The sequence below is a fragment of the Ranitomeya imitator genome, chromosome 10 (assembly GCF_032444005.1).
Source record: "Ranitomeya imitator isolate aRanImi1 chromosome 10, aRanImi1.pri, whole genome shotgun sequence".
Classification (NCBI taxonomy): domain Eukaryota; kingdom Metazoa; phylum Chordata; class Amphibia; order Anura; family Dendrobatidae; genus Ranitomeya; species Ranitomeya imitator.
The window spans coordinates 48,460,492-48,488,085 of record NC_091291.1 but is presented as its reverse complement, the minus strand read 5'-3'; the positions used below and the strand labels follow the sequence as shown (position 1 = coordinate 48,488,085).

General features: G+C 43.6%; 1 protein-coding gene across 1 annotated transcript in view; it reads right to left on the bottom strand.

Annotated features, from left to right (window-relative positions):
* Positions 1–27,594, bottom strand: part of PRKCG (protein kinase C gamma) — a 741,415-nt gene that overhangs the window by 54,039 nt on the left and 659,782 nt on the right. Inside the window, exons 11-14 of the mRNA XM_069742550.1 lie at positions 21,025–21,198; positions 20,276–20,367; positions 19,868–19,930; positions 1,237–1,375 (exon numbers count right to left, since the gene is read on the bottom strand). Coding sequence (XP_069598651.1) covers positions 1,237–1,375; positions 19,868–19,930; positions 20,276–20,367; positions 21,025–21,198 — 468 coding nt within the window. The remainder of the gene's footprint in view (positions 1–1,236; positions 1,376–19,867; positions 19,931–20,275; positions 20,368–21,024; positions 21,199–27,594) is intronic.

Genomic DNA, 27,594 nt, shown 5'->3' with positions numbered 1-27,594 from the left:
TAACCAATCATGGAGCTCGGCGGCCCATGGTGTCTACCTTGGCAAAGCTTACTGGCTACAGAAGTGTTGCACGCTGTTGATTTGACGTCACAGCTGTGGCCAAAACACCAAGACCCAAGTGCTTGGAGCGTTTGGGATCCACTTTTCGCAAAGTGGAAAACCCCTTAAACTCCCTCCCATCCCACAACAGGCCAATTTTTCATTTTTGAGCATTTGTTGTTTCTTCCTCTTTTTTCGAAGCCATACCTTTTATCCATTACTAAAGCTGTAAAAAAAAGCTATTTTTTGATGAGTTGCAGTTTTAAATTCCACAATTGACTTCACCATATAATGTACTTGTTTTTACGGTGTTAATTGTGCTGTATAAATTATCTGTTGAGTTGATTTTCCAGTGCGATAACAAACTAACATCATTTTTGTAATCTATTGTTTTTATTATTACTGTTATTGAGAGCATTTTGGTCTATATGCGACTATTTAATCGCTTTTTATTCCATTTTTTTTTCTGGGAGGCAGGTGAGCAAAAACAGCACAATTATGGAATGTCCAATTTTCTTTTTCTTTATAGCATTTACCACATGGGTTCAATAAGTTTTTATTCTGAAAGATCTGACTTGTACAGATGAGGTTATACCATTTTTATGTTGTTTTCAGATAGAGAAAATGTGAATTATATAAACTTTTAGGGTTTTTGTTTATTTTTTTATTTATTTTTACTTTTTTAATATATATTTTATTAGCCACTCTAAGTCCAATGGAGCCTTTTTGTGCTTTTTTTTTTTGCTGAAGGTGAATTATATAAACTTTTAGGTTTTTTATTTTTATTTTTTTTTTATGATATATTTTATTAGACTTTCTAAGTCCCTATTTATACTGTATGTCTGTACTGCATTCAAAGTTTACTCTTGAATCTCCCGAAAAACAAGATATAGTACGAACCCCCAATGGAGCCTTTTTGTGTTTTTTTTCTGACAGTGCCCCTCTTTTAGACAGACACGTAAATGTAGTTTGATTTGTTTCTGTGCCTGACAGTGATAGGATCAGTTGACCCAGTGATGTCTCAGCTGTAATTTTGAGTGAAGCCAATGGGATTTCAGTTAGATTTCCAAATAAACTGTCCACTGAAAGTATGTTTGATCATTTGGAGCAATAAGAGTAGATAATGAAATAATTTAGTAAAGATGCAGGTCCAGATTCCCGGAGCTTAGACAGATTTATAGACGTACAATGAATTACCTCTGGAGCTATGTAGTCCGGGGTCCCGCAGAATGTGCGCGTGGTGGCACCGCTGAAAATGTTCTCTTTACACATTCCAAAGTCAGTGATTTTTATGTGTCCCTCGGCGTCCAGCATGACGTTATCCAGCTTCAAGTCTCTGCATACAAAAAAACCATATCATCAGGGAACTAAGTAAATGTCCCAAGATATGATAGCAGAACATACTGATATGTTATAAATCTTCTCTAAATGACAAATGGCACATGTACAATATAAACCGCAAAAACATGTGATATTTAAGGACACCATTAATCTCATTTGTCAAAGAATAACGAATGTGCTGCTGCACGGGTATCACATCTCCTCCAAGCCCTGCTCCTGTGACATCTGATTCTGTCGCCAGGTGCGGCCGTGTTCATCCTGCGGGCGACGCAGATGATAGAAGAGATATCTGAACCAGAAGCTCTGGACGGTGCAGTCTCCGTCCAGCCACGAAGATTAGGGTGGCTGGGACTTACATTGCTGTTCAGTCTGGCAGCATGGCTGCGTGAGCTGTCCTGCTGGAGTTATCAGGTCCCTACCCTTGCCAATTGGAGAGCACCACACTGTACTTAAGCTTCCAGCTGGAAGCTGCCAGATATAGCCTAATGCATCTCTCTTTCAGTCCTGTTAGTTCCTGCCCATCGGTGACTCCGTCACATGATCGTGGGTCACCGGTGAGTCGGCATGACATCCAGAGGTCTCCTGCAGACCTCTATGGTTGTCATTGCCAGATTTCTATGGGTGCGGCCCCATGGTCATTGGTCCATGGTCTATACAGCCACTGAGGTTAGGGTGGTGGACTTACATTGCTGTTCAGTCTGGCAGCATGGCTGCGTGAGCTGTCCTGCTGGAGTTATCAGGTTCCTACTCTTGCCAATTGGAGAGCACCACACTGTACTTAAGCTTCCAGCTGGAAGCTGCCAGATATAGCCTAATGCATCTCTCTTTCAGTCCTGTTAGTTCCTGCCCATCGGTGACTCCGTCACATGATCGTGGGTCACCGGTGAGTCGGCATGACATCCAGAGGTCTCCTGCAGACCTCTATGGTTGTCATTGCCAGATTTCTATGGGTGCGGCCCCATGGTCATTGGTCCATGGTCTATACAGCCACTGAGATTAGGGTGGTGGACTTACATTGCTGTTCAGTCTGGCAGCATGGCTGCGTGAGCTGTCCTGCTGGAGTTATCAGGTTCCTACTCTTGCCAATTGGAGAGCACCACACTGTACTTAAGCTTCCAGCTGGAAGCTGCCAGATATAGCCTAATGCATCTCTCTTTCAGTCCTGTTAGTTCCTGCCCATCGGTGACTCCGTCACAAGATCGTGGGTCACCGGTGAGTCGGCATGACATCCAGAGGTCTCCTGCAGATCTCTATGGTTGTCATTGCCAGATTTCTATGAGTGCGGCCCCATGGTCATTGCTCAAAGCAAGTGAGCATTTCTGCTACACATGGGCCATCTTATCATCGCCTGTGTGTAGCAGAGTTGATTAAAGTATGGCAGCTTCTAGTCTCCCATGGAGACAATTGAAGCGTGCAAAAAGTTAAAAAAAAATGTTTTTAAAAATAATTAAAAAATAAGCTGTGCTGCATTTGGCTGCTGTGGGCAGAGAAGATTTTATTAACCCAGGTATCAAAGAGTGTGGTGATGTCCATAGCATCCAATCAAAGCATATCTTTCATTGTACTTCAGCAGTATAAGAAATTTAAGCTGCACTGTGATTGGTTGTTATGGGCAATAAAGACAGATTTTCTTTTAGCCAGGGTTCATAAGAGTGTGGAGGTATGCATTCCATGGTTCCTTTCAATATTTAGTGGTTGTGGATTAATCTTTTGTTTTCTAACAACGTGGTCAAAATGGCTACAAGGAGGTGTCGTAATTCACCCAACAACTTTTGCTATATTTTTGTGGTAATTTTGTAGTGAAGTAACACCGAAGGATTACGAACTGTATTATGCACCTTTGTGGTAAAAATAGATGATCAAGACAAGTCGTGGGCTCCACATGAAGTTCTGCTTGTGTAGAAGAACTACAACAGCAGGAAGCGAGAAAGATTTCATTTTGGCATGCCTAAGTAATAAATTATAAACTTTGCAGAGCTATGCAAACTGACATGAGCTAAACAGAGGAAGAGATGTTGGAAGATGTTTAAGGCCGGGGTCACACTAGACCGTAATACGGACGAGTGCAATGCGATAAAAAAATCGCATAGCACTCGTTCCAATGTTAATCAATGGGGCAGCTCCCATCATCCGATATTTTCTTGGCCGTATTCAGGATCCGAGTGAAATCGCAGCATTCTGCGATTGTCAGCGTTTCTCGGCCGAGAATCGCCAATGAAAGTCTATGGGGGTGAGAAAAAATAGCACAGCACACGGACCATCAGTGTGACTTGCGAGAAATTCTCAGGCATTGGGCAGGTGACAGGAAAGGCTCAGCCATTATTTGCTCATTTTGCAAGTGTGTGAGAAAATCTCACCATACGGATGTCACACGGATGTCACACGGATCATTTAATGCGAGAAAATCGCATCCTCGAACTGCACACGGATCATTGTTTTGGTAACATTTGTGCGATTCTCGTCCGTCAAAAACGGACCGTTTTTTATACGTTGTGTGTGTCCCCGGCCTAACTGCTTCCCATGCCACCGGCTTCGGAAGAAAGCCTGGCATTGATAAGGTATTGGGCCAAACTAATGCTGGCTGTTGATCCAGTAATTGTAACCTGACGATCAGTAGAACCTTCAAAAGGGTTCTCAATCTTGATCTGTGCTCCAGACATCTGGCGGATCTCATTTATTTTAGCTCCCTGACGTCCAATGATAGAAGTAATAAGATGCATAATTATGTGCTTAATTCTAAAACTCTGGGCAAAACCGTCAATGAAAAAGACCTGGGTGTATGGGTGGATGACAAACTCATATTCAGTGGCCAGTGTCAGGCAGCTGCTACAAAGGCAAATAAAATAATGGGATGCATTAAAAGAGGCATAGATGCTCATGAGGAGAACATAATTTTACCTCTATGCAAGTCACTAGTTCGACCACACTTAGAATACTGTGCACAGTTCTGGTCTCCGGTGTTTAAGAAAGACATAGCTGAACTAGAGCGGGTGCAGAGAAGAGCAACCAAGGTTATTAGAGGACTGGGGGGTCTGCAATACCAAGATAGGTTATTACACTTGGGGCTATTTAGTTTGGAAAAGCGAAGGCTAAGGGATGATCTTATGTTAATGTATAAATATATGAGGTGACAGTACAAAGACCTTTCTGATGATCTTTTTAATCATAGACCTGAAAACGGGACAAGGGGGCATCCTCTGCGTTTGGAGGAAAAAAGGTTTAAGCATAATAACAGACGCGGGTTCTTTACTGTAAGAGCAGTGAGACTATGGAACTCTCTGCCGTATTATGTTGAAATGAGTGATTCATTACTTAAATTTAAGAGGGGACTGGATACATTTCTGGAAAAGTATAATGTTACAGGGTCTATACACTAGATTCCTTGATAGGGCGTTGATCCAGGGAACTAGTCTGATTGCCGTATGTGGAGTCGGGAAGGAATTTTTTTCCTCAAAGTGGAGCTTACTCTTTGCCACATGGGTTTTTTTTGCCTTCCTCTGGATCAACATGTTAGGGCATGTTAGGTTAGGCTATGGGTTGAACTAGATGGACTTATAGTCTTCCTTCAACCTTAATAACTATGTAACTATGACTGGAGGGAACCACAAAATCATAGTGATGATTGCTGCTTTTATACGTGCAACGTGGAGGAATTCAAGCTTAAAACTAAGAAGGAAATTATATATCCTGACCTCCTGTCAGGGATTCACCCTGTGTCTTACAGTCAAGGAATACCTGTCCCTTCACCTCTGAAGAAACTTGAAGATACGCCCAATTCAGAAGATTCAGAACATGAAGAGCAGAATTCTGAAGACGACATTCACGCTAGTCCCAAGGAGCTACAGCTCAAATTAAATGATTTAGTCAGGGACTTTGACCTTGCTAAACATTCAGCAGAACTTTTAGGGGCTAGGCTAAAGGAAAAGAACCTTCCTGCTCCTGGTACCTGATTTTCATTGTAAAGAAGCAGAAAAAGGAATTCCTTTCATACTTTTCTTCTGATGGCGCTCTACTGTATTGCAGTGATGCTCCTGGGCTGATGGAAATATTTAACATTGAACATAATGTGAGCAAGTGGAGACTTTTTATTGATTCATCTGAAAAAGGCTGAAAGACGTGGTACTGCACATTAGCAGCAAGTATGCTTCAGCACCTGTAGGATATTCTGTGAACTTGAATGAAAGCTAAGAGAATTTAGACTTTATTCTCAATAAATGTAACTATGAGAATCAAGCATGGTCAATATGTGTTCTGTCTCCGCCATCTAATATTGTTACCCTGATTATCTGTTTGCGTAATTGCAGGTTTCTCAGTATAGATGTTCATATCTTTATTTGTTTTTAGTGCTTTGGCTCCCTCTAGCGGTCAGAGTTATGTTGACAGTTCAATCTTCTGTGTTTGTATTATCCATGTCTGATTCTCCTCCTCCTTTGCAATGCATTATGGTAGCTCAGCCTCCATTTCCCTCCATTTTTCCTTTCACTTTCCTCAGTCTGCCTTCAAGGAAAGACGCTTCACTTCATCCCCCTTGCGATTGCATTGCCGGTATGTCTTTATGCTTCCTATAGATATTTCTGCTCCATATTAGCCTAGCCTAGCCAGTTGTACTCCCAGTTCAGTTACTAGCCTTCTAAATGTTATGCATAATGTATATCATGTGTAGTATGTATCTGTTTTATACCATGCACTGATACTATGTATATCATTGTTCACAGTTTCACCGCATCAATATACCACTACGTTTAATAAAGCACAGACTCAACCACAGTCTCCTTATTGGACCCCGGTATAGCGGTTTAGCTGACTGTATAGCTACGTATGAGCCTGCCTCAGCTAGTGAGGACAGAACAATATGTGATGATATGACAGTTCTCTCCTTGCTCCTTGGGCAGCAAGGAGGGTACACAAAGTACCCATGCTTTTTGCAAGAATGGGACAGTCAGGATAGGACTCATCAATGGAACCAAAAAGGTTGGCAAATAAGAGCTTCTTTGCAACCTGGACTCAAGAGCAGAGCTGTGGAAAGTTTTGTTGATCCCATTAAAGTTGTCCTGCCCCCACTCCACATTAAGCTTGAACTGATGAAACAATTCAAAGGGGACATCAACCTTACAAATATCACCCCACTTGTTACTGCCACATGCCAAGTAGGAAAAGCCGAGCAAAGCACCAGGATTGGTGAATCTAATAGATGCTCCTTTTCTGGGATGGATACGGGCTGCTATTTTTAGGCTCGGGGGCCAATATCCATGGCCCCTTACCAGCCTGAGAATACCAGCTGTCGGCTTTATGTTGGCTGGTTGTAAAGAACTGGGGGAACAGCGTTTTTAATTATTTATTTAATTAATTTTGTAAAAAATGGTGTGCAAACCCCTCTACTCTTGATAACCAGCCATGATAAAGCTGACATCTGAGGGTTGCTTTCCACAGCTGTCAGTTCTGCCATACTGGTTATCAAAAATAGAACAGACCTTATGTCATTTTTTTATTTATTTATTGTGAAGGCGCTGACTGATGAATAATCCCATCAGCAGCACCTGATCTTGCTGTTATCAGCGATAACATGCGTAGGCTGATGAGAGTAGTAGTCACATCAGCTGCCGACTGACGCTGTCATCTGACAGAGTGGGACCTGCAGCTCTCTGACCAGCGGTAATAATCTTACCTCCTGTCCGAGTCACCAGTGTTTTCTCTCGATGTCATGCACACGGGAGCGTGGGAAACCCCTGATATTCAGGTGCCGAACCTGAACAGTAAGGAAGTCCATGTTCATGAACAGTACGTGATCGATACAGACCCCAAACTTTACTGTTCGGGTTCACCCATCTCCAATGCCAACTAGATATGTGTGGTCACACTTCATGCAAGTGCCTTGAACTAGGCCACAAACGTCTGGTCGCAAAGTAATCGGAAGTATACAAATTGCATATTTGTGGTCACATGACCACCCACTCCCTGAGCCAGCACCAGAGAATCCTCAAAGCTCACAATGTGCATGTTTTGAGAATTCTTTGGTGCTTGCGCTGAGAGCTGCGAATGCGTGACCGCAAGTATGTGACTTGCATACATGCAGTTATATGCCAACTCGATGGGCGTGGACTCACTCAATGCAAATGTATTGAGCGAGGCAAGACACATCTAGTTAAAAAGTGGTCGGAAGTATGGAGTGACTGCAGGCTTGAGCCCCAAGGCTGGACAACCCCTTTAAGTTAGATGAAATTCCTTTCTAATAGCTCAGAAAAATGGGAGAATAAAATGTATATTTTTTTCTTATATTTATAGGCATATTTTTGGATTACTTTTATTATCATTAGCATTTTTTCTTTGCATATATATATTTTTGTTCTTTTCATTTTTTTATTTATATGTTTTTCTCTCTCGTTATATAATAAAAAAAATTTCTCTGCATATAATTTTCTTTTTTCTGCACGTTTACTCTGGAGATTGTCAGACTGGTCCTTTTGCTCTATTTCTATTAAATTTGGTGCTTGTTGCACCATTGCTCTCATTGTCAGCAATATTCTGCTTTTGCCTGATGCCTGATAACCTTCTTGGGTCCGGCGTAGCTCTACAATACTCCTGTGATCGGCTTAGACCTTTACAAATTCTGCGCAGGCGCTGTGACTATCTGTCACCGTGCCCATGCCCGAATCAGCGTCACTAGTTGCTATCTATTCGGGCCGCTCTGGCCTCCTCACCCCTTGACGCAGGCGCTGTCGCACTGCATCTTTGGGCGCATGCGCAGCCCTGGTCAGTGCTGCTCAGTTCACTTCCGGTTTCGGCCACCGCATCTCTCCTGGACACCTGCGCTCCACACCAGTGCCCGGTATGCTCATCAGCTTGCAGGTATTTATGTGCCCTGCGGTTACCTATACACATCTTCCCCTGACGAAGCCGTACGGGTTACGGCGATACGCGTTGGGTCGCGCCCCACTCTCATTTCCATCTGGGGCCCTCTCCTGGTTGGTATCTCCCTCTTTGTTGGCCTGCTGGTGTCATCTGCTATTAGGTCTTTGGCACTTGGCCCTGTGCCACCTTTGGTACACATATGACTGTGGCCGTGTTCTATGGTCTTTTCAATCTGTGTTGACCTGAGTATCTGTCCTTTATGGGCTACTATGGCCCGCCTTTTGGATTGTTTCTGAGGATTACTCACCCTCCGCTATAGGCTTACTTGGGTCCGTGTATTATGCACTCTAGCCACTTTATTAGATGTGGCTGAGCGTTATGTATGCTATATGGTCACTATAGGGGGTTTATATATTTGCCTTCCAGATGCATTGGTATTAGCTTAGATGGTTTTTATAACTATTATATATTGACATTTATATGTTTATCATTTTTTGTATTTGCTGTTATCATACCATCTTTGTTGTATGAGATAATTGTCATGCTTGTAGGGGGTCCATGAGTGGGGTGCCAGTTTTCTGGTTTTACTTATGTTTTATATGTGTTTTTTGCTGCGTTTTTTTGTACCTAATAAAAATATTTTCATATATTATTTGGTGTAGTGTGCAGGCTTTACGGTAGTTCTTTTTTCTTTTTTTCGTTTATATGGTCTTTTACTACCGGCCTTTTGGCACCTCCCTGTTATTTGATTTACAGTTGTGCGCCTTGTTTTTCTTTATTGTATCAATTGCTTTTTTGCCCTACCAGTGGTGGGTGTTTCTCTTCAGGGCTAGCACACGTCCCATTTTGGACTTTAGTAGGTTATGCCAGACTTATGTTTGATATTTAATGATTGATATTGCTTTCTATATTTTTGGTGCTAGCTATACTGCTGCTGTTGTGGACGTAGGACCATGGATTGGGATGCCCGTGAGGCGGCCTGGCAGGCCCAATCTTCCAACATTTTTTCTGCCACGGAGCCGGTTGTTCAGGATTCAGATTTTTCACAACTTGCTACCGATCTTACGGCGGCGCACAAACTTGGTATCAGGCTGTGGTGGAATATCCGCAGCCTGGAGGAGTATATAAGGTCCAGCATAGCACCACGCGGCCTAAGGGTGACTATATATCCAGCATGGGAGCCCTCTGTTGAATTTCAAGCTATTTGGGAAAAAGGACTATTAAGTTGCTCCAATATACTCATGAACATGCTTTTAGCACATGATAGAGAACTATTCTCGGAGACTAAAAAGAAGATTAAGGATATGGAAGCTAAATTGACCTCTTATGATGTTAGCACCCAAGTCCAACCGTTCACATTAAAATTGAAGGGCATCTTGGACAAGTTTGATCATGAGATCATGCAACGTAAAAAATCGAAGTTCTCAAGGGATCGCAGAGATTTTGATCAGGGTCAGGCGTTTCGTTGGAAACATCATGGCAACCAAAGGCCCCAAACTACGTCATGAAAATACAAGATCGATGCTGGTGCTATGCCACGCACAGACGACGCCCGGACATCTGGGAGTGATTTTTTTATCTTCGGTCGAAAGCGACCTCGACACCGGACCCGAAGAGGGAAGAAGCGGCGACAGTGTATCCACGAGAGTGACACGGAGCAAGATATACAAACCGACATTTCACAATCAGCGCAGGAGATTTCGCAAATAGTGGCTCCAGCCGACCAGTCTCAAGTCACATCGGGAAGTCAGGTACAATGTGACACACTTCATATTATCAATCTGTCTGAGTATCAACTTTCGCCAATTGAAATTTCGGTTCTCCAAAGGGGTTTGACCTTTTCACCCGTTCAGCCCGTCGATAAATTTGTTCTCATTAAGGATTTGTATCTTTTTTGTAGGTCATTAGTTCTCCAGGTCCTCCACAATAAACCTAAATTGATTGATAATGTGGACCAGGCTGATCAACGGGTCTTACAGGATTTATTGGACCTGCTACAAGAAAATTCAGATGTGACAGGAAAGGGTCGATCCCCATATAGGTCTAAATCCACTACGGCCCCTCCTTTCTCCCTAGTACCCTCTGTGAGGGTTTTTTTTGAATCAGTGAAGAAGGATATACTTTCACTGTCCACTCGGCCTCCCCTGCCAAATAATTTGAATGTCATGGATAGGAGGGCTATCATGGGCCTCAAAAATAATCAGGCCTTTGTCATCAAGGAGGCCGACAAGGGGGGCAACGTGGTTCTCTGGTCACATGAGCTGTACTTGGAGGAGGCCAATCGGCAATTACAAAACACCAAATTTTATAGAAAACTTCCGTCAGATCCCACAGGTTTATTTTCTGTTAAATATAGGAGGCTTCTGGATAAAGCCAAGGATTTAGGTGTTATCCGGGAACAGGAATTGAAATTTTTGTTGGTGGAGTGGCCTATTGTGTCTACCTTTTACATGTTTCCCAAGGTGCACAAAAATTTGGTCAAACCTCCGGGTCGGCCCATTGTGGCCAGTATTGGGAGCCTATGTGAAAAGGCATCGATTTATGTAGATTTTTTTCTACAGCCGTTGGTTCAAAAGCTGCCCTCTTTTATACAGGACTCCTCGCATTTTATTCGCACATGTTTGGATATGAGCATGCCATCTCAGGCTCTGCTTGTAACATGTGATGTGGAGTCCCTGCATTCAAATATCAGCCATGGGGATGGGACTGCGGCGGTCTTGTATTTTTTGGATCAGGTTTTAGATTCGGACCGTATGCACGATTCTTTCGTAGTGGATCTCTTGAGTTTTGTTTTGAATCACAACTATTTTGTGTTTGACAGGACGTTCTTTTTACAGGTATCGGGGGTGGCCATGGGGGCGCGGTGTGCCCCGGCCCTCGCGAACCTCTTCTTGGGATGGTGGGAAGCTACTGAGGTCTACCCGATGGCATCGTATAACACCCATGTACATTATTGGCGGCGCTACATTGATGACCTGTTCTTTATTTGGACAGGTACAGTTTCAGAATGCCAGAACTTCATCGAGGAATTGAATTGTAATACACACAATATCGTCTTGACATCTGCCATGTCCCCGTCTATAGCAACATTTTTAGACCTTCGGATTACTAAGGAGAATGATTCACTTGTCACAAGCCTGTTTCGGAAACCTACGGCTACGAACTCTCTTTTGGAATATCGTAGCTTTCATCCAGCACACACTAAGAGAGGTGTGCCTATCGGGCAATTCTTACGAGTGAGACGGAATTGTATGGAGAGTAGCGAGTTCCATATAGAGGCACGGGACCTTACATCACGGCTTAAAGATTGAAGTTACCCGAGGCGATGTATTTCAGCTGCCTATGAGTGGGCAAGGTCGCACACCCAGGCATCCCTATTGACGTCCAGGACAAAAACGGTTAATTCCAGACCTCGTTTCATTACCACGTTCAATTCCCATTGGTCACAGGTGAGGGGGATCCTTTGTAGCCACTGGGATATTTTGACGACTGACCTGCAGACCTCGAGTATTGTCAGTGATATACCCTTGCTCACAGCTCAAAGGGCTCCCAATTTCAGGGACCTCCTTACTAGGAGCCACTATACGAGACAGACTACTAGACTTCAGCGGGGGGTGGTTCTTAAAGGCTCTTTTGCATGTGGCAGCTGCAATGTATGCCCCTATATGTGTGCTAACAAGGATTTTTTTGTCAGCCCTAGGGATGGAACTAGATTTGCTTTAAAGAAGTACATCAATTGTAAAAGTTGTTGTGTCATCTATGCCGTGATATGCCCATGTCATATGGTATACGTGGGGCAGACATCCCAAGAACTCCGACGCCGCATACAGAAGCATTTCTCCACTATAAATCTAGCCTCTCTGGATCAAGCAAAGGGTAAAACTCTTACCTCAGTGGCATCCCACTACCTCACCCACCACTCTGGTAGAATCGGCAACACACGGGTGGTTGGGTTGGAGAAGATACAGCTATCTAACAGGGGTGGCTGTCCCAGGAAATTGCTTTTGCGGTCAGAGTCCCGCTGGATCTTTCTTCTCAATTCTATCACTCCAATGGGCCTTAATGAGGAGCTTTTATTCACTGGCTTTTTGGGGGAATAACAGTTTCCCCTGTCCCCTGTGGGTTTGATTATTTAGGGTTTCTAGTCATCTTATGCTTCTCCTATATATATATATATATATATATATTTTTTAGTCATCTTATGCTTCTCCTATATTTATATATATTTTTTTTTCAGGTGCCGCATGTCCCTCCCCATCTTTTACTTACATTGGCGCTAGGGTTACTTACTTTCTTTCGACACCATTTGGCTGGAGAATGGACAAATCTGAAGCGGTCTCGGAATATACCCTGGAGCGGACCTTAACTATTATGTGACTATCTTTCGACACCATTGGGCTGGATAATGGACAAGTCTCGATCAGTCTTGGGATATACCTTGGAGTGGACCATGACTATCACATGTGACTTACATACCATGAGTGTTAGGTCTCGAGTTCCTGCTTCTGCACAGGGGGAATCTAGAGCCATCTCCGCTGCGGTCTCCCATTCTTATCCAGCCGCAGTGGAGTCTGCTCAGCAGGGACGTCGGTCCCAGCGTCTTGCTCAGTCTCACTCTGTACAGAGAGTTACTGCTGCTTCTTCAGCTTCTGCCATTAAAGCCAGTGCTGGTCAGCAGCGAGCAGACTTCTCTGGGACTAAGTCCTTGTCTGCACACACTGAGCATGCCCAGGGCAAGATCTCCCGTTGGAGATCGAGGGTCATGTGCTCAGGCCCTGCAGCACATTCCATTGGTCCTCTTGGCAGGTCTTGGAAGGGCAAAGTTTCTGTGGCCACTTCCTGTGCTGCAACTATATAAACTGCGCATGACCGCACGGCCATGCGCTAGTGTACATTTGCATACGTGTGTTTGTTGTGAGTGCAAGTCGTCCTTGGATACCCCTTCCCTATTGAATGTCTGTTCGCGGAAGGTGTATGGTTGCTATCTAGCGCCCGACTTATCCTACAGCACAAATCACACATTACAGCGTCCAGTTGCTGTGACTGCCAGTACGGCGCCGTGCACTTCCTCTGTGCTTTCCTTACCCAAGCCTGGGTGGTTAGTGGCGTTCGTCAGTGCGGCACCGCATGCACTCTTGTGCCCTAAATATTGTTATTTTCCTTTCACACCCAGTTGCGGTGTTGTGCCAGCAAGGGTCTAATCGGACTTCAATCCTAGTTGGGGTTGAGTTCGCTGCAGGGCCGGCTCCAGGTTTTCGAGGGCCCCGGGCGAAAGAGTCTCAGTGGGCCCCCCCCTCTTTAACACATACCCCGATTTATGATGCACAGATACGGCAGAGAAATGTATAGTACAATGCCAGATTTCACTTCTTACATGAGTGACAGCTATTGTAGATTCTGCAGTGTATATATACAGGAGGAAAGGCTCTGTGCAGTGTATATATACAGGAGAGGTAACATAGTAACATAGTAACATAGTTAGTAAGGCCGAAAAAAGACATTTGTCCATCCAGTTCAGCCTATATTCCATCATAATAAATCCCCAGATCTACGTCCTTCTACAGAACCTAATAGTTGTATGATACAATATTGTTCTGCTCCAGGAAGACATCCAGGCCTCTCTTGAACCCCTCGACTGAGTTCGCCATCACCACCTTCTCAGGCAAGCAATTCCAGATTCTCACTGCCCTAACAGTAAAGAATCCTCTTCTATGTTGGTGGAAAAACCTTCTCTCCTCCAGACGCAAAGAATGCCCCCTTGTGCCCGTCACCTTCCTTGGTATAAACAGATCCTCAGCAAGATATTTGTATTGTCCCCTTATATACTTATACATGGTTATTAGATCGCCCCTCAGTCGTCTTTTTTCTAGACTAAATAATCCTAATTTTGCTAATCTATCTGGGTATTGTAGTTCTCCCATCCCCTTTATTAATTTTGTTGCCCTCCTTTGTACTCTCTCTAGTTCCATTATATCCTTCCTGAGCACCGGTGCCCAAAACTGGACACAGTACTCCATGTGCGGTCTAACTAGGGATTTGTACAGAGGCAGTATAATGCTCTCATCATGTGTATCCAGACCTCTTTTAATGCACCCCATGATCCTGTTTGCCTTGGCAGCTGCTGCCTGGCACTGGCTGCTCCAGGTAAGTTTATCATTAACTAGGATCCCCAAGTACTTCTCCCTGTCAGATTTACCCAGTGGTTTCCCATTCAGTGTGTAATGGTGATATTGATTCCTTCTTCCCATGTGTATAACCTTACATTTATCATTGTTAAACCTCATCTGCCACCTTTCAGCCCAAGTTTCCAACTTATCCAGATCCATCTGTAGCAGAATACTATCTTCTCTTGTATTAACTGCTTTACATAGTTTTGTATCATCTGCAAATATCGATATTTTACTGTGTAAACCTTCTACCAGATCATTAATGAATATGTTGAAGAGAACAGGTCCCAATACTGACCCCTGCGGTACCCCACTAGTCACAGCGACCCAGTTAGAGACTATACCATTTATAACCACCCTCTGCTTTCTATCACTAAGCCAGTTACTAACCCATTTACACACATTTTCCCCCAGACCAAGCATTCTCATTTTGTGTACCAACCTCTTGTGCGGCACGGTATCAAACGCTTTGGAAAAATCGAGATATACCACGTCCAATGACTCACCGTGGTCCAGCCTATAGCTTACCTCTTCATAAAAACTGATTAGATTGGTTTGACAGGAGCGATTTCTCATAAACCCATGCTGATATGGAGTTAAACAGTTATTCTCATTGAGATAATCCAGAATAACATCCCTCAGAAACCCTTCAAATATTTTACCAACAATAGAGGTTAGACTTACTGGCCTATAATTTCCAGGTTCACTTTTAGAGCCCTTTTTGAATATTGGCACCACATTTGCTATGCGCCAGTCCTGCGGAACAGACCCTGTTGCTATAGAGTCCCTAAAAATAAGAAATAATGGTTTATCTATTACATTACTTAGTTTTCTTAGTACTCGTGGGTGTATGCCATCCGGACCCGGAGATTTATCTATTTTGATCTTATTTAGCCGGTTTCGCACCTCTTCTTGGGTGCTTTTCTGTTTTGAGTTTTTCTATGAAACAAAGACTTTTCTACATAAACAACGTTGTTTGGTTTTGCGGCCCCAACAGATCTGTGCTACAAAGTAACAGGCGGCTCGGGCGTTAATGAGGGACCTGATGCTGAATCCTTTCCACAAACCCTAATGACCCAATTAGTGCCCCGTCATTGGAAGCTCATTAAACGCCTCCCTGTCCCGAGCAGTCATGTACAGTATGGGGGGATCCTGCAGCCCACCCCCTGACTGCTCCATACCGTACACTGCCCTCTGTCGCGCTCACTATTATCCTGTGCATTTCTCCTTCATCGTTACCCCATGTTACACTTGTCACCCCCCACTACAGAGTAGCAGGGCAGCCAATGTCACCCCCTCCCGGACCCTAATGGCAGCAGGAAATGTCTGCTCCTCTATTGGGTTGGAACCTGATTTAATCAAGGAATAATGTGGATTTGTTGCCGGTGGCTGCAGGGGAAGGGTTAAGTGATGCCATGTCCGTGGTGGGAGCAGTGGCAGCTGCTGGGACCTGGACAGAGACAACCAATGTTGCTGTGACTGCACAGTGTGACCTGGAGGAGAGAAGCTAAGACTCCGGAGCAGAAATCACCCACATGCCAGCACTGGGCAGAGTCCCTCCAGTCACCAGCCTGGGGCCACGGGGCCCCAACGTACAGCCCACAGCTCAGTTTTATCCATGGCAGCAGCTCCCCTTCCTCCTGGCATCTGGTTAACCCCATTTATGCGGGTCAGATTGTTATCTTTAAGGTTTAGCAATAACCTTCATACAGATGGGAAGGGGTTAAGCTTCTTCCTACCCCACTGGTGCAGGTTTGGTGCAGCATGCATGTATTCTGGGTGAGCTGGGCGGCTACAGGCTGCACCCCACCAGCTGCTCCTCCAGACATCACCCACATTTTTAGGCAGCGGAGACAGACAGCAGCAGACTGAGCCACAACTGCAACCACTGCTGGATACCTTAACACTCACTGGGGCACGGGTAGGACGGAGCTCCTCGGAATCTGCCTGATAAACTTCAGCACTGTCTGCAGCCACCCAGGGGGAGAGCAGAGAAGTGCTCTCTCCGCCCACAAACAGTCACACTGGCTGCCTTCTGTTAACCCCTATGTGTGCCTGCCTGGCTGCACTGACTGAGTGAGAAGATGCTTGTGTCAGAGCTGGCACATAGGGGTTAAGAGAACGCAGCCAGCAGTGACTTTGTGGGCAGAGAGAGCATGTTATCTCCTGCTCTGCTCTCCCAGCTGTATCTATGACAGCATGAGTGGCCCCCCCCTCTCCCCAGGGCCCCGGCATTTGCCCGGTGTGCCGGGTGCTGACGCCGGCCCTGGTTCGCTGACTACTTGCTCGCGCTCTATGTTGTGCGGTACCGCGATCCTGTGACGCAACAGGATCGCTTCCTTCATGCTGGGTGAAGTCTAACCCACGTGTGTATACTTATGAGTACCGCCATATAGTCTGTCATTACTTGGCAGCAGGTTTCATCTCTGCACGGTGGACCCCGGGCTGCGAACGCACCATACTCTATCTGTATCATTATTTGGTGCATTCCGCTAGCCTTAACAATGAGTTCCGGGACTTCTGGATTTCTGGACGTATGGAGCAATGGACACCTTTGCGTATTCATGCTGGTCATTGTCCCGTCGTTTTACGGTCTGTGTATCCTGCCATTATGATTGGATTTGTCCCCCCTCCCTCGATCCATCCACAGTGTACTATATATATTATGGTTGTACTACAATTTATTTATTCTTATATCTTTGGTTCTGTGCTATCCGGACCCCGAGGGTAGTCCTGCTTGATTTATTCACCCCGCTCATTTAGGGGTTTGATATCCAGCTGTCTTGCCTGTCTAGTCTCCTCCCTGCTGCCTGCTAGTGGGCCAGTATTTTCTATGACTGGTCATTTTGGGCCTATTACCTACGAGCCCTCCCGGTCCTTTTTGGGCTTGACCTTTGCTGACCGCTCGTCATCTTGGACAGGTCTTCTTTCTATTTGGTCCTTTGGGTCCATCTCTGACTGTGTCCGGTTGTTGCTCTATGGGCTTTCTTTCTGATGCTGACATATGTGGTGCTCCTTCTACATACACAAATATATTTGCTTCGTGTATTTTCATTTTATGGACCGGTGGTCTGCGGTCCGATATCTGTATTTTTGTTTATTTGCCCTTAATATATATTGCACTTTTTCTTTTTCTTTTTCATTCATTGTGCCATATATTTGGTTAGGTTATATGTTATTTGTGGAATTGCATGAGTATGAATGGTTATATGTCTCATTTGTGCATGTTTGTTTTATATGTTGTGGTGCCTTGTCTTGTTATTTTTATTTTATTATTTATTTCTGATTTATATATATATATATATATATATATATATATATATTTTTTTTTTTTTTTTTTTTTTTTTCTTATATTTATAGGCATATTTTTGGATTACTTTTATTATCATTAGCATTTTTTCTTTGCATATATATATTTTTGTTCTTTTCATTTTTTTATTTATATGTTTTTCTCTCTCGTTATATATAAAAAAAATTTTCTCTGCATATAATTTTCTTTTTTCTGCACGTTTACTCTGGAGATGGACAGACTGGTCCTTTTGCTCTATTTCTATTAAATTTGGTGCTTGTTGCACCATTGCTCTCATTGTCAGCGATATTCTGCTTTTGCCTGATGCCTGATAACCATATTGGGCCCGGCGTAGCTCTACAATACTCCTGTGGTCGGCTTAGACCAGGGGTCCCCAACTCCAGGCCTCGAGGGCCGCCAACAGTGCAGGTTTTCAGGATTTCTTTAGTATTGCATTGGTGGTAATGTGATCATCTGCACAGGTGATGATTAAAACCCCTGGGCAATACTAAGGAAATCCTGAAAACCTGCACTGTTGGCGGCCCTCGAGGCCTGGAGTTGGGGACCACTGGCTTAGACCTTTACAAATTCTGTGCAGGCGCTGTGACTATCTGTCACCGTGCCCATGCGCGAATCAGCGTCGCTAGCTGCTATCTATTCGGGCCGCTCTGGCCTCCTCACCCCTTGACGCAGGCGCTGTCGCACTGCATCTTTGGGCGCATGCGCAGCCCTGGTCAGCGCTGCTCAGTTCACTTCCGGTTTCGGCCGCCGTATCTCTCCTGGACACCTGCGCTCCACACCAGTGCCCGGTATGCTCATCAGCTTGCAGGTATTTATGTGCCCTGCGGTTACCTATACACATCTTCCCCTGACGAAGCCGTACGGGTTACGGCGATACGCGTTGGGTCGCGCCCCACTCTCATTTCCATCTGGGGCCCTCTCCTGGTTGGTATCTCCCTCTTTGTTGGCCTGCTGGTGTCATCTGCTATTAGGTCTTTGGCACTTGGCCCTGTGCCACCTTTGGTACACATATGACTGTGGCCGTGTTCTATGGTCTTTTCAATCTGTGTTGACCTGAGTATCTGTCCTTTATGGGCTACTATGGCCCGCCTTTTGGATTGTTTCTGAGGATTACTCACCCTCTGCTATAGGCTTACTTGGGTCCGTGTATTATGCACTCTAACCACTTTATTAGATGTGGCTGAGCGTTATGTATGCTATATGGTCACTATAGGGGGTTTATATATTTGCCTTCCAGATGCATTGGTATTAGCTTAGATGGTTTTTATAACTATTATATATTGACATTTATATGTTTATCATTTTTTGTATTTGCTGTTATCATACCATCTTTGTTGTATGAGATAATTGTCATGCTTGTAGGGGGTCCATGAGTGGGGTGCCAGTTTTCTGGTTTTACTTATGTTTTATATGTGTTTTTTGCTGCGTTTTTTTGTACCTAATTAAAATATTTTCATATATTATTTGGTGTAGTGTGCCGGCTTTACGTTAGTTCTTTTTTCTTTTTTTCTTTCATAAAATGTATCACACATGAATTTTAAATGTAGATCTTAACACATTAGAATCTTACACTTAGTGTCCCATACACCCCATAGAGCTGTCAGCCGAAAGATATCACTCCTGACTATTCATACATATGATCGCTTGGCTCAGCTGAGAGCTCATGTGTTCGCTTTGAAGAGTCGCTGTCAAACAGCACTGGTCGTAAATTATTGTAGGGACTAAAATTATTGAGATTCAGAATTGAAAATGCCTGATCTTTATCTTCCCCAAAATCACATTAGATGGTTGGTCTGTTCTGATAAAGTCGGTGGTCTTGGGTATGATATGGTCAACTCATTTCCACTTCTCTTCATTAAAAGTTAATACACAATGGTTATCTATTTCCATGTGTCCAGTGAGCTGAAGAAAATAGGTGCTGCATTGACAAAGAGAAGCAAAAACATGGAAATAGAAGCCAAAGGGATGTTGACAAATTAATGATGCTTCACAATGTGTCAGTGAAGGACAATTATGTCTTGATATCTTACTTCACCATAATTTGTTATCCTAATGGCAAAACTAAAATTATTTTTTTCCATATGTTGCTTTATTATGACACTGTAGGTATTTCCAATGACCTTTGTTTTAGACATATAAAATGCATTATGCTATTAAATACCTGTAGATGATTCCTTTATTGTGGAGGAAGAAGAGTCCAATGGCAATCTCAGCAGCATAGAACCTACAAATAGACACAACATATCGTAAGGGATGACTAGTATCTAATGGGAACTTAAGAACGGGGAACAAATCCATGCGCTAGAATCATTTAAAATCCACAGAACATGTCTTATATTTGGGGGTCGACCAAGGTGAAAAATAACAGAATGAACAGAGAGGTGGTTGGACAAATGCACAACCCTATATTGCCAAAAAAGGTGAATTGGGAGATTGTAGCTATCTTTGTAGTTGCTCTCTGCTCTCATGAGCAATACCCCATTTTTCAAAGTTTTTTTTACATTTCCTGACACGGCATATAAAACTGGTTTCCTATACCAGACATCCCACTTAACCTTCAATCACTTACATGGCATGAGGTTCCTTGAACTTGCCAACCTGTTGTATGTGGTACATGAGGTCACCACCATTGACATACTCCATAACGAAATAAAGACGATCCTAGAATTACAGAAAATCCTGAATATGTTACTGTACATTTAGACATTTATAAACAGAAAAGAAGTACACAGCCCATGTATGTCATGTTCATCTGATCAACCTTTTAATTAATGCTTTTGGGACAAATCAGTTAAAGATATTATCCGGCAGACAACATTTGCAAGAAATGTTATTCATGATCAACAGGAATTCAACCATTTGGAATTCCATGATCTATGAGATCCCGTGACCAACATGATTAGAGTCGTTGTGCTCCCATACAATGGACAAAGAGGTGGTCCTGAATGCTCATTATGGGTTACTACACACAGAATGTATGAGAGTTTTTTCTTCTGATCATCTATGGTTAGATGATAAGGGTTGGAGTAATCCCTTTAAATGATGGCTCCAATTAAGCTCTAAGGACATTTTTAAAGCATTAGTAAGATTTTCCATAATTCTGATGTACTCCATGGGGCGGAGTTTGTATACTTCAGTGAGTAAGGGTTAGCCAATCACAGTAACTATTACTCAACAGGTCAAATGACAGACCAATTAACAATTAGGCGGATGCTCTGTCTCTCCGCCATATTTTACACTGCATCATTTTGTTTTGTCACATTCTTGATATCCATGCAATAAAAATATAACATATGGCGAATCAGAAAAACATCGTACCACGGTCTGAAATGTTGAATGAAGCTGTGTGAGAAAGTGAGGTCTTTCATTCAATGCTAAAACGCGTTTCTCAACCATAGTGCACTCCACGTCGTCATCCTGAATAATTACATCCTTCTTAAGAATTTTAATTGCGTACAATTCATCTGATCCACGCCTCTCAGCCAGCATAACCTGAAATACAGGGGGGGGGGGAGGGAGTCACAAAATAAAAATTCTAGCAGTAAAGCCTAATATTTCTTTCTCTCCCAGGTCAGCAGGGCCTAGGAGCTACAGTAGGTTCCAGAATTTACTACTGCAGGTTTTCGAAGTCCCATTGTTTGACGTTTAGGGGTCTCACAACATGATTTTTGATGCAGCTGTGTTATAGAAAACTGGTTTGGAGTTGTTCTCCAGGCAGACATGTGTAATGGCAGCAAACAATATCTGGTAATAAAGTTGAATATAGCATCTTAACAATCCAAAGGACTACCTAACAGAAAAGTCCTCACTAATGGAGTCATTAATAATGCGATGTAGGAGGTTTGCGAAAATGGCAAAGCACCGCAAAAAATGGCAAAGGCTTAAAAGCTACGTTTCAGCCAACATTTTTTTTTATTTCTCCAATGCATATAAAATTAAACAGTGGAGCAACTTCGACAAATACCTTGATTAAAAAGCTCATACTGTTTTGTTCCTGCAGTCACTAAGCAGAATTACATGCCTCTATCGTTACGGACTACAAGTACAGGGAAATCTGATGCTGCTGTCACTCTCACATTCATTCATCTACCACCTACTTAAACTAGGATTGAGTCTAAACTCTGGGACCTCCAGAGGTTCTTGTAAGAATGGAACAGTGATCTGCATGGAAAACCACCACTTTATTCATTGCTATGGATCTAGGAAAGTGGGAGTGCGAATGACCATAGACAGTGAATACTGTGGTGAAGATACACACACACAGTACAGATCCATTTACACAAAGGACTATAAGACCCACATTCTTGAGATCACTAAGAGTCCTGAGGTGATCGTACAGTAATTATCTATATTGTCGATATATGATAACTGTTGTTTATAGAACAACCCCTTCAAGAATGAATTATAACAGTGAATTTGAACTATCTAGAAAATGTATCTGTGATGGTGTGATATGTTATGTGGGTATCATTTTGTGTATATTTATATTTTACTGATTTTCATAGTGTTATCTTGTTGCCCTGTATCATTCTGTGTATTCCCCATATTGTCTAGAGTCTCAATTACCTTCCAAAAGGCTGATAATTGAATTAGCTCACTTACTATCTGCAGCCTGACTGTATCTATGCCTCTTGATGAACCCCCTGTAGTGCCTTAATCCCCGAGGCACCTTTGTCAGGTCGGGGAGGCCTGAAAACCGCCCCAACCTGTCTGACTACCCCTGGACATAAGGAGGGGGCTGGGGAGGACAGGAGCTTGAAGTCAGATCCTGTGTGATGAGGATGGTGTGAACACAGCACGTCAGAGAGAAAGGGAAGCATATGGACCATTTTATCCTCTGTCTGTTGGATTACTGGACTCTCATCTGCTTGTACATTTTATCCTGTTACTGAACTGCATTCGTGTTCTGGACTATTGTATCCTCAGTGTGGCAGATTGTTTATGGACCTTTTAGTTTTGACTATAATAAAGGTCTTGGGATTGTTCACAATTCCCTCACTCTGTTGATTGTGTGGTATCGGAGAAGGACCCCGTGACAGTATCTAAATAACTATTACATCACATAATATCTCTATGCGTCCCCAGTGTCAATATTTTTTATTAAATCTGAGATAATCAAATTTTATGCAACTCATTTATGAAGTTTTCAAATTTATAAGCTGGTATATCTTGGGCTTTACAAAGTTTTACTTCTGGGGCCACCTCAGACAGACCAAGAAGAGGTCTCACAGACCACCAAGAGTAAGGCCAGACCAAGATGATGTCTAAGCCTCAACATGTATAGTGAAAGTGCATACTATAATGAAAATTTTCTCTCAATTTTTCTATATTTGTCTTCTGAATCCTGAATCCCATAAAACATTAATATAAGACTTTAATGTATCAAATGAGTTATAAAACTAAATAGTGCAGCAGCCATAGAAAGGACTGTGAAGCATATGATCACTCCCATGAAAACTGCCATCTCTGTTCTGACTTGCTGACACCTCGCTGGTAAGGAGCACATACACCATAATTATCAGGAGGTTGTGCATGCGGCATCAGAGGAAAAACTACCACACTGTTCACACAGATTGCATATATTAAGAAATCTCTCCAAATAAATCTGTGCATAGACCCCAAGCCATAAAAATCTGAACATAAAGAAAAAAAACAAAGACGAAGCAAACACTATGGTATATACGTAACCAAAGAATAAAAAGAAGATAACTAGGAAAAGAAAATCCAAGATCCCAAAAGATGCCCACTAGGGTTGAGCGACCTTTACTTTTATAGGATCGGGTCGGGTTTCACGAAACCCGACTTTTTCAAAAGTCGGGTCGAGTGAAATCGGCCGATCCTATAAAAAAGTCGGGGTCGGGGTCGGCCGAAACCTGAAACCCAATGCAGTGCATTGGGTTTCCATGGTTCCCAGGGTCTGAAGGAGCGGAAACTCTCCTTCAGGCCCTGCGATCCATATTTTAGTGTAAAATAAAGAATTAAAACAAAAAATATCGCAATACTTACCCTCTGACGCGCCCTGGTACTAACCGGGAACTTTCCTTCCTTAGAATCAGCCCTTCCAGGACCTTCGGTGACGTCGCGGTGACGTCGCGGCTTGTGATTGGTCGCGCGAGTGGTTACATGGGCGGCCGCGCGGCCAATCACAAGCCGTGACGACACCGCGACGTCACCGCAAGGTCCTGGAAGGCTGATTCTAAGGAAGGAAGGTTCCCGGTTAGTACCAGGGCGCGTCAGAGGGTAAGCATTGCGATATTTTTTATTTTAATTCTTTATTTTACACTTAAATCTGAATTCCGATACCAATTCCCGATATCTTAAACATATCGGGAATCGGTATCGGAATTCCGATTCTAGATTCAAAAGATCGCCGACTTCATGGCCGACCCCACACAGGGGTCGGGTCGGGTTTCATGAAACCCGACCTTGCCAAAAGTCGGCGACTTTTGAAAATTTTCGACCCGTTTCGCTCAACCCTAATGCCCACCACTAGAGCTGACATCCATCTAATTAACCATGCATGAGCACTTAAAGCGGCATTCTGAAGTAGTTTCTTGAGCAGCTCAGAGCTTTGTGGTCTCCTTACTTCCTGGTTGCTTACGGTTGGGTGTTCCTTCTTGGGTGACAGTTCTAGTCAGGAGCTTCGTCCTGAGACTACACAGTAATGATCTGTCACTGTTTGGTCTGAGTCTTCACTATTATCACTATATATACAAGTAACAGCACATTTGAACAAGCGCAGGGCCCTGGAAAGTGAAAGCTTTGATTAGGAGAAATTTTCTGAAAACTACTGATGCTGCATGATGAAATATTGTCTAAGAAATGTTCTGCCATGCTGAATGCACTTGGGCATGTTAATCATCAATATCCACTGAAAGCAGTTCCCTTTTCATTGCTGGCCAATTATGTCCCAGATGTGCTCAATGGGAGACAAGTCCGAAGATGCTGGAGGCCACGGTAGCATATTTAGGCCAAGAAGCAACATTCGAGAAATGGCAATACCACTGATTAAATGACCAATTCAATATAACGCTGAGCTCTTAGTGCTCACTCATATGAGTAATGATTTTCTCTATTAGAATAGTATCACAGGTGTGGAGAAAACAGAGAACCTACCGTATTTTCCCGACTATAAGATGCACTTTTCCCCCTCAAAAATGGGGGGGAAATGGGGCGTGTATCATATAGTTGGAATACAGGCTTACCGGAAGTGGTGTGGCGGCGGCAGAGGTGCGGGGATGAGGAGGCGGTATGGCGTGAGTGGGGTCCCTTCCACAGTTGAGATGATGCAGCAGCCCGATAAGCAGCAGAGCCGGGTGAATCATGGCATTATTGGTGGTGGCGGCCATCTTCCTGAGGCCGCACATGCGCATATGGAGTGCTCTGCTTCCCGGGGATTCAGGAATTCAGGCCGCGGGAGGCCGTGCGTGCGCAGATGGAGATAGCGGCGGCCATTTTCCTGAAGCCGAGTTTGCAGATTTAGATCGGCCTCCCGCAGCCATTTTCCTGAAGCCCCGGGAAGCAGAGCACTCCATCTGCACACGGACAGCCTCAGGAAGATGGCCGCCGCCACCGATAAACCGCTAATTAACCCGGCTCTGCTGCTCACATTGGGAATGGATACCAGGCCGCTGCATCCTCACCTGTGGAAGGGACCCTGCTCACGCCACACCGCTCATTATCCCCGCACCTCTGCCGTCGCCACACCACTGCTGCAACCCCCCATGGACACCAGGCCGTGGTGTCGCCCACCTAAGCAGGAAGGGACCCCTGCTCAGGTGCACACCGTACTGCATCACCCCACCTCTGCCGACACCATGCCTCCTGTGACCCTGCTCTGCCACCGCCAGCCCTCAGGTAAAATACTGTAAATTCGAACAATAAGATGGACCCCCATCTTATAAAAAATCTTTTTTTCTGCAATTTTCACCCCAAATTTGGGGTGCGTCTTATAGTCCGAAAAATATGTGTCTTCATAAATCTTATGTTTCATCGCACTCATAGACTTGAATGCATGTGCGTGGTACAATTTGTGGAGCCACTCGTAGCATGCTGCAATTTTTTTCTCATCCTGAATAGGCATGAGAGAAAAAAAAAACACATATCTCCACTGTCCCATAGTATAATATTGGTCCTAGTGCTATCCGATAAAACATTGGATAGCACTCATCTGAGTTATATGCTCTTGTGACTAAGCCCTTAGTGTACCTGGAATGAAGACTTGAGGTGTCTGGCTACCATACATTAAACCTCCCAACAACATAATCCCAGGAACAGGACCAATGTTACATTCCCTTATGAAGGCTTCTTCGTGGAGTTCCCCAAGTTGTCTCAAAACTAAGTTTTAGCTATCGCTGCATCCAAGACAAAAACAGGACTTATTGCTGAAAAGAAGAGAACTCAATTCCAGTGTCCATTGCCATTAGTGATGAGCGACTATACTCGTTGCTCGGGTTTTCCTCGAGCACACTCTGGTGTCCTCCGAGTATTTTGGCGTGCTCGGAGATTTAGTTTTTATCGATGCAGCTGCATGATTTGCGGCTGCTAGACAGCCTGATTATATGGGGGGATTCCCTAACAAACATGCAACCCCCACATGTATTCAATCTGTCTAGCAGCCGCAAATCATGCAGCTGCGTCGACAAAAACTAAATCTCCGAGCACGCCCAAGATACTCGCAGGACACCCGAGCATGCTAGGGAAAACCCGAGCAACGAGTATAGGCGCTCATCACTAGTTGCCATCTTTCATTGCACTATAATAACCTTTAAGAATGGTGGTGGGAGGTCAATGGAGCACCTGTAGCTGTTTGGTTTGTAGTGCAATGTCGTGCAAACTCCTTTTGATGGTTTGTTCAGACACTGTTTTACGCCTTAGGGTTGGTATGTGATGTCCAATTTCATTTGCAGTACAAAATGAAACAGTTGTGGAACAACTGGTATGGTCATTTCTCCAAAGTATCCATTTTTCAATACAACTATGCCAGGCAGTATGTTGATTGTGCTACCGTGAGCAGCCTGCATGTAAAAAATGTAGAGTCTCTGGACTTGTATGCCATCGAGCACATCTGGGATGCCAATGCTCTGCAACTGAAATGGGAGCTGCCAGCAGCTGATCTTGATGATTTTTATACCAAATTGTAATTTCAACGCAGTAGAACATTCTTCAACCACGAGTAACCTCACTAATAGCAGCCAAGGATTTAAGTGTGAGGATTTCTGCTTGTGTCGCTCATACTCGATGCTGAATAAATGGAATGGTTTTGAAAAATCCTGTGATTTCCATAAATCCACAAGTTTTCCCTCTTGGTGCTGCAACTTCAATGTTGAGGGATTGCAGTAAGCTTGGAAAAAATGTATAAAGAAAAAGCACCAGAGATAGATTTGTCACAATAACTGGTGCCAACATACAAAGCCATCCCCGCTGTATTGACAAATTTATCTCTACTGCACATGTTTAATTTCTGCATATGACTATAGCTTTTTTCACTTGGGTTAAACATTGTGTAAAACAGATTTCTCTGCGTAACCTATTTTTATATTCTTGCATTTTTATTACCATGTCATATACCTGACACTGTGATATCTAAAACCCCTTCAAGCAACGTTAATTATAAAGTATCTGTAGAAAGCCTATAATTTTGTGCAATAACTTAACACATTTTCCTTTTATTGTCACTGTTCTCCTCTCCTTTAAACTATATAATGTTCAGCTCCCTTCTAGCTCGATCCAGCACCATACTATTAGCATAATAAAAGTGTCAACCCTTGTTCTGCTGTCCTGTATTTTTAACCACAGTGAATGACTAAAAATGAGAAACATTTTTTCATCTTGCAGTATAATATTGTTACTTAAGTATATAAAAAAGAAGCATAAACTAGTCACCTG